This window comes from Rhineura floridana, chromosome 8 (genome assembly GCF_030035675.1).
Source record: "Rhineura floridana isolate rRhiFlo1 chromosome 8, rRhiFlo1.hap2, whole genome shotgun sequence".
Classification (NCBI taxonomy): Eukaryota; Metazoa; Chordata; class Lepidosauria; order Squamata; family Rhineuridae; genus Rhineura; species Rhineura floridana.
The window spans coordinates 27,571,019-27,586,662 of NC_084487.1; the positions used below are offsets into that span (position 1 = coordinate 27,571,019).

The 15,644-nt window shown below is 43.3% G+C and overlaps 1 protein-coding gene across 7 annotated transcripts in view; it reads right to left on the reverse strand.

The window, feature by feature from the left end:
• Nucleotides 1–15,644, reverse strand: part of DENND5B (DENN domain containing 5B) — a 160,089-nt gene that overhangs the window by 25,666 nt on the left and 118,779 nt on the right. For all 7 annotated transcript variants that reach the window (XM_061638703.1, XM_061638700.1, XM_061638704.1 and 4 more), the window contains 5 exons: nucleotides 11,262–11,393; nucleotides 10,353–10,505; nucleotides 5,267–5,345; nucleotides 3,868–3,949; nucleotides 395–523 (listed from right to left, as the gene is read on the reverse strand). In XM_061638703.1, the coding sequence (XP_061494687.1) occupies nucleotides 395–523; nucleotides 3,868–3,949; nucleotides 5,267–5,345; nucleotides 10,353–10,505; nucleotides 11,262–11,393 (575 nt within the window). The remainder of the gene's footprint in view (nucleotides 1–394; nucleotides 524–3,867; nucleotides 3,950–5,266; nucleotides 5,346–10,352; nucleotides 10,506–11,261; nucleotides 11,394–15,644) is intronic.

A 15,644-nucleotide genomic window follows, 5' to 3' on the forward strand; every position in this document is an offset into this window, starting at 1 on the left:
TTCTCCCTCCAATTTTTACACCTCCTTCATCTTGGTCCAATCCTGCTTTCCATATGATATGTTCTGCATATAGATTAAACAAATAGGGTGATAAAATACACCCCTGTCTCACACCCTTTCCAATTGGGAACCAGTCGGTTTCTCCATATTCTGTCCTTACAGTAGCCTCTACAGTAGCATCTAGAGCAATACAGAATCTTCACTGGAGTTACCCCAAGTGCCAGAACAGAAGCTTTCAGTATGCAGGTACAACTAAAGATGTACACAATCTAATCCTATTTATTCAGAAGGTTCCCTTGTAATGTAATTTACCCCCAAGAAAGTTTGCATAGAACTTTCTCCTTCAATTGGAGGACCTTAAAAAGGGCTTACCTTTGAGAACCACGTTACTTACTTTGCCAGGACTTGGTTGGAAAGGAGCTGCTTGAGATGCTGAGACAAAAGCTTCTTTTCAAGGGACAGCCGTATCCAGGCTCGAGAGCGGCCCACATCAGTCTTTATTTTACTCATGTTCTGAATGTGCCTGGAGGAAAACAAAGAAACCCACAAAATTAAAAAAAGTGGAAGCACTTCTCATGTTGCAGCAGTTTGAACTGAGTAATTTAGACCGGAGTGAGCAGAATGCTTTTTTTCTTCTTCTAGAACCCCAAAGTCAGCCAGTTAGAGACAGGTGCAAAATGGTAGCTCAGAGGCAGAGCCTTCTGCATCCCATGAGCGTGAGCTCTGATGATCTACATGTACAATTACAAATTTTCATTAAAATTACTACAAAATGAGGTTTCTAATACAAATTGGTCAGAAACTGCCGCCCTGAGTCCTGCTGGGAGGAAGGATGGGATATATATATATAAATAAATAAAGAGAGAGAGAGAGAGAGAGAGAGACAGACAGACAGACAGACAGACAGACACACGGAAAAGATCTGGTCAAAGACAAGCAATCAACACTCATATTTTACATGTTAGAAATAGAGGGCACTTGAGTAAAGGAACATCGAAAATGGAGAATCCAGCATGAAGTTGCTGCATTAGCATTTACGGAGAAACTGAATTCCAGTGCCTGCAGCCTCAGTTGTGAAAGTTGTGAGTTGCTGTTTCCCAGGCAGGGGGCTCTGCCATACAGGGTTGTGTGAGCTGAGGGAGGTAGTAGCTGAGTTTGGGTTCTACACATTAAGCACGTTCAAGTTTCAGTGAGGCAAGTCAAGCCAAGCAAAGGTCCAGGTCCATTAAGACAAGTCAGGCAAGACAAAGATCAAGTATTACTGGGACAAGGCAGGCAATGTAGCAGTCACGTTTTGAGAAGATGAGTCAGGTAATGTAGGCAGCATTCTGGATGGCTAAAAGTGAAGCTGCCATTTTAGAAGAGGCATGCATGTTGCTACAGCAGCAAGTAAACCCAGGCTGAGCCTAAAAAGTTGCAGTTGCATCCGGGTCCCCAGCTTTGCCCCAAGTATGCAAAGTCTCTTTGGTTAAAAGGGCATAGCCTCTTTAGCAGTTGCTGAGTTTAAGAGTTGCATGACTCAGCTGGGACTTCTGAGTTGGAATCCTCATAGTCTGAGAACAGCAAGATGACCTCTTGAGGCCAGAGACGTGTAGGTCAAATGGGTCTCTCTCTTGCTGGAGCTTTCAGGGCAATGGAGATGTCATGGGCCACTTCTGAGGGCAATTCCCCCTCACCCTCTGATGCTCCTTTTGATTCCACAGCCACGTCCCATGAAGTTGGGGAGCTGGAACCTGCACAAAGCATCATCTCCACATTCCTTTTTATGCAAGAAGTCTTTTCATTAGGAGGAATCTAATAGTTTTATTACAAAATCTTTCTTTTCATATCTTAAGCGATGGGAGCAAATGTGTGCATTAACTAGAGTTGTATAGAATATTTAAACCATCCTTGCCAACAATCTGAATATTATTGTTTCACCCCCTCCCCCGAGCATAACGTAGCTCTAAAATGTTTCAGTTTTGTCTAATCTGTGGTGTCTAATCTGCTTCCCTGAGCGTATCATTGCATAAAGAAGAGGAAACTGGGTCTCGGTGGGAAAAGTGGCCCTACTTCTCCAGGGTGACAGTAACAGCCATTGATGTCCATCTCCATTTTCTTTGCCACTGTTAGGGAAATGATTTTATCTGCCTTAAGAGTGTCTGTGCTTTTAAATGGAGTTCATCAACAAAGATGGGAGTGAGGAGGCATCTGCTTTGATGTAGTCCCCTATCAAAAGGCTTTAAATAGCTACACTGAATGTTTCAGCATGATACGAGAGAATAATATGCATCGCATTTCTCAAGGACTTCTAATCACATGCCCAGTTGTGTTGTGCTGGAAGCCCTGTGAGCTGTCAAGGACTGAGCCAAAAATGAGGGGGTTGCTTTGCAGCAAGTGTGAGAGTGCCAGAAGCAAGGCACTTTTGTAGTTATTTGGATGGTTGTGTGAGTCATTGCTCAAGGAAGGGTGGCTGTGGGAGTAGTTAACAAAGGACAAAGGGAGCTGTAAGAGATTATCTCATTGCTTTGAAACAGACTGCTGGAGTTTCAAGGGCTCCCTTTAGGTCTTAATTGTGTAGGTAGTTGAGAACCATAATGAACCTGCATCATCTTAGGCAAAATTATCAACCGAGGTCAGGATGTATGCAGAGCAAATGCTGGCAGGCACATTGTTTTGAAATGCTGCAGTAAGCAATGCAGTATTTGGGGCTGGCTGTGTATGTGTGTACATGCAACATATTGCAGCTCAGGCATAGGATTTAAGCCCCTTTCTCTTGTTAACTTTTTTGCAGTGCAGGAACTGTTGCAGCAGCATGGCTCATACCTATGTCGGAATTCCCTTCTTGAACTGGGGCAGTGCAGGTATAGGGAGCAGCTATGGTGTAGGCTCCTTCTATGTGAACCGAAGCATCTCATGTCAGCTTTGCAACATGGGAATTGCTGCAGCACAGCTCTTTGTTATGTTGCTCAGGTAACCTAAGGAGGCAGGGGGCTGGGAGAGAGAGTATGAAGGGCCAAAAATCACAGGGATGTTTCCTGTACCTGAGACTAACTTCACATGGCTTTGAACTGCTTTGCCTTGGACTGTTTCATATTGACTGGTTTGCTTCCCCACCACAACCTCTTGAGTATATAGAGAAAAGAAAAATGTTTCTTTTAATGAAAACCACAAGATGTCGTCAAAGCTTCTGTGTCCCACTGAAATACTCTTTTCCTTTCCATAATTAATCCTGGTAACAGACAGCAGTTCAACTCTGGTGGCTCTGTTTTCTTATGGTGGGGATCATTTATTTATTTATTATTTGATTTATATCCCGCCCTTCCTCCCAGCAGGAGCCCAGGGCAGCAAACAGAAGCACTAAAAACACTTTAAAACATCATAAAAACAGACTTTAAAATACATTAAAACAAAACAATGTTAAGAACCTTTTTTTAAAAAGCTTTAAAAACATTTTTAAAAAAAACTTATTAACAAGCAATTCTAACACAGATGCAGACTGGGATAGGTCTCAACTTAAAAGGCTTGTTGAAAGAAGAAAGTCTTCCAAACTTCAGGTATCCTGGTCCTGAGCTGTATAGGGCTTTGTACATCAAAACTAGAACCTTGAAATTGGCCCGGTAGCAAACGGGCGGCCAAATATATAATTAAAAATTAAGAAGTGGGTCCCCAAATGCATGCCATCCCATCCCTGAAGTTGTGAGGGAAGATTTCTCCCTCTGACCCATTCCTCCCCCATACAATTTACATTCAGATTCACACGTCTTACACAAAAAACGCAAGGCAAAATATATTTGTTAGCCATAAAGCTGTAATATGCATCAACATTCACTTTTAGGCTGTGGTATCAATATTTTAAGCCAAAATTTTATGAACTGAATCTCATACCTCATATCACTGATAAGCGAGACTCTCAGAGTAGGTAACATAAGCCCTGTTTCAGATTTCCTTCTTTCTGGTCCAACGGCAACTGCGGAGAGGGGACTACATTAATTTGTTAGCAACACATTATCAGAAAGCTGCAGAAATAATCCTAAACCTCTTTGAGAACTCTGTCAGGACCAGAAGGATGTCATGCAAAGAATTTTCTACTTTTCTGCTACAGTTTTATGTTATGACAGCTTACTGGTCATTTTCCCCTTTAGTAATTCAGAGCTGCACTCTGGAGGTTTAAGAATAATTAAAAACACTTCCACTTTAACAATTGTAAGATCTACCTAAGCCTGTTCCACGTAGATTTTTACACGCGAGAAAAATGTGAATTTCCGCAGTTGAGGAGCAACTGATAAAATGTATGGAATTTTGAAAGCAATAAAAAAAACCAAGATCCCTATCAATCTGGCTCCAAATTCCAAATATCAAACATTTAAACCCCACAAAACTTTATATACTAGAACAAGATATATTCATGAAGTTTCACAGGCAAGGGTTGGAATAAAGAGAGGAATCCACTTTCTATTCAAATCCTCTGGATCCTTGTTTTGTCATACTACCTCCCCTCTGGCGCCAATTCTTTGTCTCCTTCACTCTCACCCCCTCCATCTTGCCATCTTTCAGTGCCACTGTCCCTCTCCTGACTAGAACTGACAAATCTTTCCCTCCTTCCTGGTGAGGGAGAGAGAAAGAGCACTAAGGATGGGAGGGACTAGAGCAGGCATGGGAAACCTGTGGCCCTCAAGATGTTGTTGGACCCCAACTCCCATCAGCCCGTCAGCACGACCAATGGTCAGGGATGATAGCTGTGATCCAAAAGCATCTAGAGGACCAAAGGTTCCCCTTGTCCCTGAACCAGAGCATTCTCCTAATAAAATCTGCTGTTGGAGACAGTTTGTATCAAGAATTGGTAGGTTAAACCACCAAAAGTCTGTGTTCATCAACGGATTCCAATTGCACCAAAAACAAATACCCGTCTTCAAAATTATAGGAATAAATAACATATTAAATGCCATTAAATACAAAGAACAAGTTAACACTCTCATATAAGCTTGCTGTGGATATACAAGTCCACTAATTTACAAACAACAATGAAACTTCTCCTGAAGATGTAATATTTTACTGCTAGGTGTAACTCAATAGTTTTAGATCCAGAGGATTAAGTAGTGGGAGAATTTACAGCAAAACACTCTGAACCAAAACAAAATGAGTCACTCTGTGAAATGACATGCCCACCAACTATTTGTTTTTAATCTGTGCAGGCACCTAAAAATTTTAAGTACTTTATAAACAAAAGTACAGCAATCCTATTGCTGCTGCACACAGCCATTTGCTGAAAGTATTCTGTACTCACTTGGGGATTCTGCAAGTTGCTCCTGCTTCTCTTCCCTTTCCTGATACCGAATTAAATGGGACCACAATGCAGATTTTCCCTTAAAAACAGAATGAAACAGATTTTCAGAAATGATTTGCTGCTCTTCCCACTGCACATTTTGACTGACTGGAGGTACTGAACCTGTACATCCAATCAATGAGTTGCCTGCCTAAGTACTTATGAAATATGCCTGATATTACATCACAAACTCACCTGTGCCCATACTATAAAGATCCAAGGGCTGCGTCACACATGATGCACTTCCTACAGAGTGCACTTCCAAGCAGGAAAAAGCCCCAAACCTGTACCAACTAAGAAACATAATTTAATAGTAAGCATGCTTTGCATACATAAAGATCCTACTCTCATCACCAAGCATGCATATTTAAAATGATCTTACACATCTGCCTGGGACCTTAGGGAACAAATTGTTGCAGCGTGTGTTGGTACGGTCCAGGAAGGCGGTACTGAAACAGGTTCGATCAGAAATAATCCAGGCCAGGCAAAGTACTTTGTAAGAGTCTTTTACTGACATTAAGCTTTACAAACGCAGTCCTCCTTCCATACAACATTCCCCCACACCAGAGCTGCCGTGAGTCCTGTTCTTATCAGAGCTGTTGCCCTTGCCAACCAGCTGCTGGCCTTGACAGACCTGGCATTCTCTCTTGCTCTGGTTAACCCTTTTCCTTCAGGTTTTCAGAACCTCTTTCTGTGAGACACACAGATAGCACAACAGGCCAACAGCCCCCACCTGTGACTCACAGAAAGCAAAATACATTTATCTTATTTCATTTTACAATACAATTTCAATTCATTTCAGTAAACATATGTACATATCATTTTGTTATTCATTACTTTGATACAGTCTCTATTTCCATTTCATTTCCTGTTTTGTTTCTTTATTCATACAATTCATACAGCATGTCTGTTGATTTTATTTTTCTCAAATTCATTTACATTTCATTCTTCAATACAGTACTTCCACATTAAATCAATTGTTTCTGTGTCTACTGGCCCTTCTTTTACCCATTCTGTAGGATATTCATCTGTCTCATCTTCCATGTGTTGTGTTACATTAAATGTGAATCTATGTGGCGGTTTTCCTTTTGTTGTTCTTTCAGAACGTCTGACACTGTCAATTTCCATTGCTTCTTCACTCTCATCTTTTATTGTTCCTGTACCTGAGCCTGCACTTGTTCCTGGCACTTCTGTGTCCTGCATCACTTTGTCCTCACTCCTCAGTCTTTTAATGTTACGTTTGCCACCCTTAATCAAATCAGTTAACGCATCTCTTAATGGTATTTGAGGACCAAAAGGAATATTTGCTGCACCCTGTTTTCTTGCATCATCAAGCACAATTGTTTGACTATTTTTCCATGGCTGATCTACTACTTTATGCTTCTGCTAAGTACTACTTGTTGCGTTTCAGGTACCCATATTCTATAGAACGCATTCTGAAATCCCAAAACACGACCTGCCTGAGCTCTTGGGGCCATTTTTCCATGTCTTTTCTGTCTAGCCACATGCACCCATCACTTTGCTCCAAAACGCTCAATATGTGTTAGCCTGGGCTTTCTCCCTGTCAACTTTTCGTAGGGAGACATTCCAATCATTCTGTGTACAAGACGGTTTTGTATATATACAGTATATAAAATACATTCACCCCAATAAGTATTATTCAATTCTGCATCTGCTAGCATTGCTCTCACTGAATCCTGCAGAGACCTGTTCCTTCTCTCTGCTGTCCCGTTGGAAAATGGGGAGAAGGGAGCAGTGAGACTTTGGGTTATTCCCTTCTTTTCCAGATATGTTTTCAATGCATTACTTGTAAATTCGCCCCCCTGGTCTGATTTAATATTTTTAATAATAACCCCATATTGTGTCTCTGTTCTCTGTATAAATGTGCGTAATTTATCCTCCGCTTCACTTTTCTTTTTCAATAAATACACATGCGTAAATCTAGAAAAATCATCAACAATCACTAAGTAGAATCTTGCCCCTCCTTTTGAACACTGTAGAGGTCCTGCTAAATCTACATGAATGAGCTGATAAGGTTCCGTGGTAGTGCTTTCAATGCTCTTATTTATGGGTGCCACTGTCATTTTTGCTTTATAGCATGCATCACACTCATCTACATGCTCACAACTTGTTAACTTTAAGTCTTTACTATGCTTTGGGGTGTTTTTAATTTTCTCGAAGTTGGCGTGCCCTAATCTTCTGTGCCACTCATGAATGCAATTATCGTGTACGTTTTTATTAACTCTTAACCAGGCACATGTTGGTTCAGCATGCTCACTCTGTACTATAAACATTGAGTCCTGCAACGTCCCCTGCATACGTATTTCATTGCCTTTCTGCACAATGCATCTATTTCCTTCAAAAGACACTTTACAACTGAGTCGAGTTAATTTTCTCACTGAAAGAATATTACATTTTAAATTAGGAACTAAAAGTACATCCGTCAATATTGTTCTAAGATTACTCAACCTGATAGTGCCTCTGGCAATCGCGTCTCTTGTTGATCCATCGGCTAGATAAATCTTCTCTTGAACAGGCTTTGAAGTGTAAAACAAACTTGCCTCAGTAATCAGGCAATTAGATGCCCCGCTATCCAGAAGCCATTTAGAGCTAAGTGTTTTATTGTCCTCCTCAGTAATAAAGTTTACACTTGGTTTCTGCCATCCATAGTCCCTGTTTCTTCTTTTCTTACTCAAACAATGTCTTTGTATATGTCCCCGGGACCCACAAAAATAACATGTTTTGTTTTCTTGCCTGTTTCTTGAATAATTCTGTTGTGCTGCTTGAGCCTCTTTAGACTCAGTCCTTTTACTCTCCTGTCTTCTGTTCCATTCTTGTTCCATACTTGTCACCAAATTGTCCCATTTTTGATCAAATGAAGATAAAATGATATAAACCATTTGAATGTCACTGTGATTCACTCCTCTATCTTGAAGATCTGCAAACAATCGACGAAATTCAGCCAGATGCTCACTCATAGTCACTTCATCTGTAAAACGCATCTGATAAAGTTTCCGCGCTAAACAAAGCCGGCTCCCTGCTGTTTGTTGCACATGGGCAGCCCTCAACGTTTCCCATATTTGGTGTGATGTCGGCTCATTCCTTACGTGTAGCAGTTGAGAATCAGACAGCCCTAGAGTAATAAATGCTTTCGCTTTCTCATCTCTCTTCGTCCACGCTGCTAATGGAGCGGCCGGAGGGGGATTTTCCACCACGTCATACAAATCTTCTTTGACCAGAACTGCTTTCATTCTCCACTTCCAACTGGCATAATTAACGGCACTCAATCTTTCCATCAGCATCCCGGTTGACATGTTTATCGCCATGTTGCTCACTCTTTTACTTGCCTCTCTTTTGCTGCTTCCTTTCTCTTCAGCAACGGATCAGAACAGCTCCAGAACCTCCGTCTTTGGACCGTATGCTGGGCCCATAACCCGTGTTGCAGCATGTGTTGGTACGGTCCAGGAAGGCGGTACTGAAACAGGTTCGATCAGAAATAATCCAGGCCAGGCAAAGTACTTTGTAAGAGTCTTTTACTGACATTAAGCTTTACAAACGCAGTCCTCCTTCCATACAACATTCCCCCACACCAGAGCTGCCGTGAGTCCTGTTCTTATCAGAGCTGTTGCCCTTGCCAACCAGCTGCTGGCCTTGACAGACCTGGCATTCTCTCTTGCTCTGGTTAATCCTTTTGCTTCAGGTTTTCAGAACCTCTTTCTGTGAGACACACAGATAGCACAACAGGCAAAAACAAATACCATGTCTGAATTCCATTAGCAACTAAAGAGCTTTTTTTTTTGCTGTGGATATACAAGAGTGCCAACACACAAAAGCAACTATATAACTGCCTCCAAGGATGTAATATTTCACTGATACGTGATAGCAGTTTTAGATCCTAGACAATACTGAGCTAGGCGGACCAATGGTCTGACTTAGGATATGACTCCTTTACATTGTTCCATTCAATAGCATATGTTGTTTCATGGCCAATCATAGCTTCTAAGCACACAAGCATGTACATTCATGGTAATCACTGCATATAATGATGTATATTATATGTGCATGGGCATCTCTCTTACACAGAAACACCTTGGGTGTAAGAGAATGCGTAACATATGAAGTGGCCATAGATCTCTCTAACAAATTTCCCTCATTCATCAAGGGTGACCTACACAATTTAGCTCACTTTAGATTTAGAACAATTATTTGGGAGTCTTTATTTGCACTATGAGATCCAGGATCCTGAACTGGGTCATCAGTGATAACCCGTTTCCTCAAGGACAATTGGGAGTTCTCTCCAATAACTGAAAGGAAAAATATGTATTAACTGGTTGAGTATGAATAAGAGACAGGAGATAAGAGAAGAGGGGACTGCCTACTCAGGAGAGTTCTACTGCCTTGTCTAACAGCATCTTCTGAATTAGGGCCTCTCTAGATTAGTTGAACAGGAAAAATGTATATTGAGATGTCATAGCTGCCAACTTCCCAGTCGCAATAAAAGCTTATAATGAGGATGACATTAACATGATTATCCCTTTAACACTCCCTTTTGTTTTTGCAATCAAGGTTGTACCTTTCTTGACTCAATGTGAGTTATACATGTTAGTGTGGCAGTTCTAACTTGGTAAAAGATAGATTTGCGTGTTCCAAAGAGTACAGAATTAGAAAATGGGAGTTATTCTAGGATAACAAAACTTGTAAAAGAAAAAAGAAGGAAAGTGCCATAGGAATGTTCCCTAAAACTGTGAAGAGAATAGGAGGAGTTATAGTTCAGTGGGAGAACTATATACGCATGCTTTATACGCATTAGGTCCCAAGTTGAAACCTTGGCATATCCAGTTATGAGGTATCAGAGCTAAGAAAAGCCACTGCTTGAAGCAATGGCAATCCAGAGTAGACAACAGCACTGGATTAGATGGATCAATTGTACATTCCCAGAAGCCCTCTAAGATAGAGGTAATCTAGTCTTCAAAGGAAATGGAAGATGTAAAGTTTTAAATAAAAAATGAAATAATAAAGAGGGTCTTTGGGTTTTCAGGTCACCAACCTGTTTGACCTGTAGTCCGTGGCTCCAAATTCTTTCCAATAAGTCACAAAGACTAGCGATGAGTGTATTCTCTTCCAGACCTGTTATGTTGGCTTCTCCATGTCCAAGCTCAACTGCTTCATGGCCCATCTTCTCTACTAGCATACGTTTAGTCTGCAAATAAACAAGAGATATACAAGCATCACTCTTCAAAGCAAGGAATCTTAACATAGTAACGCAAGTTATCCACTGATGCTCTTCTCGGGGTGTCCCCACCATCCAAAATAAAGTACATGGCAGCTAGAGGCCATTTTTGGCTAGAGTGCCCTGGTCTTTGGAACACTCTCCTCAGGAGGACTCACTTGGTGCCCATACTGTTATCTTTTCAATGTCTGCAAGATACATTTTCATTCTCTTATTTTTTTTTAAAATGAGCTGGTTTTTAGGGTGCTTTTAATCACTGCTTTTGTTGTTTTACAACTCAGTGCGAAAGCATCTATCATGCTTCACTTTAATTTTCGGTCAGGTATATCTCATTGAGGCCAGATGATTCATTATACCAAGTAAGCTATAAAGCAGAGCTCCCACTCACTCAGTATGCACAGGACCAGTGAGATGGCCAGATATATAGATTCTCCCATGGCATAATCCAATGTAGTCTAAAACAGAAGAGGAAAATACACTTCCTCTCCCATTCATAATAAGTAAACCATCAAAACAGTCATATGTATATTCCCATACATCTCAACAGGAACAGTACACAAACAAGTGTTTCGGTATTTTTGTAGGGCAATGTTGGCATGCCCAGTGGCTGAATCTGCCATTTCATTGAGTGAGGAGGAAAACCCCAAACCTCCCAGCACAGTTGTTTTGCATTTTTCCCCAGCAAACCATGTTTTACTAAAAAACAAAACCCCACAGAACACTTACCTTCATTCGACATTCTCTGAGTAAACCTTCCACGAATTTCCAGTTTGTCTGAGCAATTACAGCTGGAGAAAGATCGGAGAGTTTGGGCTGCCTCAGATTTTTCCCCAAAGTCCTTGCTTCTTGCATGTACTTCTAAGCCAGTAATAAAAGAAAACTAGAATGAACGCCAAAAAAAATCCAAGCAGATACCTCTGCCCTCCTTAATTTTAACTGACAAACTCGTACTGCACAAAAAGCAAAACAAAACAAAAAATCTGCCCATGTGATTTCCCCCCCCTCAAACTTCAAGAAGGAGAAAGTGTGATGCCAGGTAGGAAAAACTATTGCCCCAAGAAACCTGCACTCTTGTGGTGAGTTTGGGGCAATTAGCTTATAATGGCCTTTCAGAAGATGTGAGCCTTGTAAACACAAGGGGCAGGGAGGGAGTTCCAGAGGGGAATAGTCTGCTGCTGAGACACATAGGCTGTCAGTGGTCACGTCTACACATTACATTTAAAGTTCCATCCACTCACAGAGACAGTCAGGCCTTCCCCCAAAGAATCCTGAGGTATGCTACAGATACTAGGAGATGTCAGGAGACCCCTATTCCCCCTACAGAGCTCTGTGTGAAGATGGATTGATTGTTAAACCACTCTGGAAATTGTAGCTGTGTGAAGGGAAGTCTCCTAACAACTCTCAGCACCCTTCACAAATTACAGTTCCCAAGATTCTTTGGGGGAAGCCATGACTGTTTAAAGTTGTATAATAGTGATTCAAATGTAAGGTGTGGATGGCCAATGATTATGGTTAGCTACGTTGCCCATACATCCAGCTTCTGCCTCTGTGAATGGATGGAGATGCAACAGGCTACCAAAGACATTTTTGTGCCTGAAGCAGAAAATCCACCCACATTAAAAATATCATCCCAAATGCTACTGTTGCTGTTGAATTGGGCTGTTTCACTCTGGTGAACAGTGGGGCTGGCCATTCTGGCAGGGGATGGGAAGGGTGTACCTGCTTCTTAGGGTACATCTCACACTCTCAATCACATGCTGTAGCACAGAACTGAATATGTGGGAATAGGCCATGTGGATGGAGCCCTGAACTAAAACTGGCTCCACTGTAGTCAAAGAGGTTGAATCAAAACTTGACATAAGCACCTCAGGATACGAGCTACTTTGTGGCACTTTTGCCTAGAGTGGAATGAGGGTCCTAAACAAAAGTCCACCTGTTCTCATCTCAAATTGTAAACGATTAGGGAGAATAACTGCAAACTGCTCTCACAATCAAAGACATCAAGCAATCTCTTTGGGTTGCACTGAAGGCTCTGGAATGGTCCCTTGGACCCACCTGAAGGGTGATTTTCACAGGTACGCCTGCCATCAGATTGGTACTACTGCCATCTAGCGTCCGATGGCAAGAATGCACTAGAGTCAAAGTTGGGGCTCGAGCCCCTCCCACTCCAGTCTTCATGATGGCGAGTCCGAAGTGGTAAATCTGAAAAGAACCAAAGGGCAACAAGCCCAGCAGCCAAGAAAATATACACAGCAAATATCATAGAACTTAAGAACAGGATTTAACCAAAGAAAAAACCAGACAGAGCAGGAAGCCCATAAGTTGAACTATGTATAAAACATTGAATGAATTTCTCCAGAAATCCCCCACCAGGGAGGGACATGATGGCAGGCGTACCTGTGAAAATCACCCTTCAGGTGGGTCCAAGGGACCATTTTCCACAGGTAGCCTGCCATCAGATTGGGATTTACCAACGTAGCCTCCTATTAGGGAGGGATTCCTAGGAAGTTACAATTCAGAAATGACGTGTTGCAGTACACGTCTCCCGAAAGAGGCGTCAGCTGAAGCATAGCGATCGATCTTATAATGCTTCACAAAGGAGTTAGGGGTAGCCCATACCGCCGCCCTACATATGTCTGTAAGAGGAGCATTAGATAGAAAAGCCGCCGTAGTGGCAGCAGATCTGGTCAAATGGGCCGTGATGTTAGACGGTACTGGCAAACTAAGTGACTGATATGCAATAGAAATACAGGCTCGAAGCCAACAGGACAAAGTTGATTTGGACACCTTTTTTCCCAAAGATCTCGGATGAAAAGATACAAATAATGCGTCTGTCTGTCGGATGTCCTGGGTGCGAGAGAGGTAAACCTTGAGTGCTCTCCTAACATCCAGCGAATGCCAGGCCTTTTTGAGGGGATGAACCGGCTTAGGACAAAATGATGGGAGTACAATGTCCTGGCTACTGTGAAAGATTGAGTTAGGACAGAACGATGGGTCCAGCCTCAGGACTACAGAGTCCTTATGAAATACGCAGAGATGACGGGCCGATGACAAGGCCTGTAACTCTGAAATCCGCCTCGTGGAAGTGATAGCCACGAGGAAAAGGACTTTAAAAGACAATAGTCTGAGAGGCACTGAGGCAAGCGGCTCAAATGGAGGTCGTTGTAATGCCTGCAAAACCTTGGAGAGGTTCCAGGATGGAAAATGGTGACGTACAGCTGGAGAGAGGTGGGAAGCTCCTTTTAAAAAGCGTTTGATGAGCGGGTGAGAGCTCAGAGGTGCGGCCGATGAAGAAACAGACAGAATTGACGAGATGGTGGAGGCCTGTCTACGCAGAGTGTTTGGTCTGAGTCCCAATGTCATGCCTCTGTATAGGAACTGTAGAACGTGCTGTACAGTGGCTTGGGGTGCTGAACAACCTTTAGAGGTGCACCAGCTGGAAAAAGTACGCCAAGTACTCTGATAGATTCGAGTAGTTGACGGTCGTCGTGATGCTAAAATAGTGTTTATGACCCCTCGAGAAAGACCCGCAGATTTCAACTGTGTCCATTCAAAAGCCAGGCTGTCAGGCTCAGCCAGTTCGGGTCCGGATGCCAAACTGGTCCTTGGGAGAGAAGATCCGGCCTGATTGGAAGGGTCCAGGGATCCTCCATTGACATTGAGAGGAGGTCCGAAAACCAAGGTCTGCGAGGCCAGTAAGGAGCTATGAGTAAAATCCGTGCTCGTTCGAGTCGGAGTTTTGTCAATGTCCTGCCTAAGAGTGATATGGGCAGAAAAGCATACAGGAGTCCGTGTGGCCATGGTGTCGTCAGAGCATCCACTGCTTCCGCCGTTGGCTCTAGGTACCTTGAGAAGTAACGAGGCAGTTGGCAGTTGTGGCTGGAGGCGAAGAGATCCAGCGAGAGGGGGCCGAACCGCCGCTGGAGAAGGGAGAACACAGTCGGATGAAGCTTCCATTCTCCCGGATGGACCGTTTGCCTGCTGAGCCAGTTGGCCGTAACGTTTAGAGTTCCGCTGAGGTGTTCTGCTCGTAAAGACAGGAGGTGGGACTCGGCCCAGTCGAAGATTCGTGTTGTTTCCTCCTGCAGAGCCCTGGACCTTGTGCCTCCCTGTCTGTTGATGTGAGATTTCACACAAACATTGTCCGTCTGAATGAGTACATGTTGTAGGGCGAATAGAGGCTGGAAGTGTCTCAGAGCGAGATGAACAGCTCTGAGCTCCAGCCAGTTGATGTCGTGACTTAGTTCCTGGGTGGACCACACGCCTTGGACAAAGGTGGAGTTGCAATGGGCTCCCCAGCCGGACAGACTGGCATCCGTAGTGATTAGGATTCTGGTCGGGTCCCGAAACGGTGTCCCCTTGGTGAGGGAAGTTGTGGATACCCACCAGCGGAATGATTGCTTCAGAGCTTGGCCCAGCGGAATTATGCGATGATTGGACTTGGAGATGTCCGCTTGAAAGGGTAGGAGAGCCCATTGTAAAGGTCTCAAATGATGTCGCGCCCACGGAACGATGTGGATCGAGGAAATCATTGCCCCGAGGAGCTGGGCCAGAAACATGACATCTGCTGTGGGGCGATGTAGAAGAGAAGTTGCCATGGCTGTAATGGAAGCAATACGGTCTGGGGACAGAAAGAACATGGCTAGGGATGTGTCCAGTATTGCACCTAAGTGCTGGAGGCGCTGAGTTGGTTGGAGATGACTCTTTTTGGTATTGATCAGCCAGCCGTGAGAGTGTAGAGCCTCTAGGGTGAACTGGATCTGCCTGTTGGCCAAGTCCTGGGAGCCTGCTCGGAGGAGAAGGTCGTCGAGATAAGCATAAATGTGGACCCCCTGGAGGCGGAGATACGCCAGCATGGTGGCCATCACTTTGGTGAAGACTCGGGGGGCCGAGGAGAGGCCGAATGGAAGGGCCCGGTATTGAAAATGGAGGTGGCCTAGTGCAAATCTCAGGAACCGTCTGTGACCCGGGCAGATTGGGATGTGTAAGTAAGCGTCCCTTAGGTCGATGGATGCGATAAAGTCCCCTGGTTGTAGAGCCTCTATAATCGACGCCAGAGATTTCATCTTGAAGTGGTGGTACTTGACGAAGCGGTTGAGTCCCTTGAGG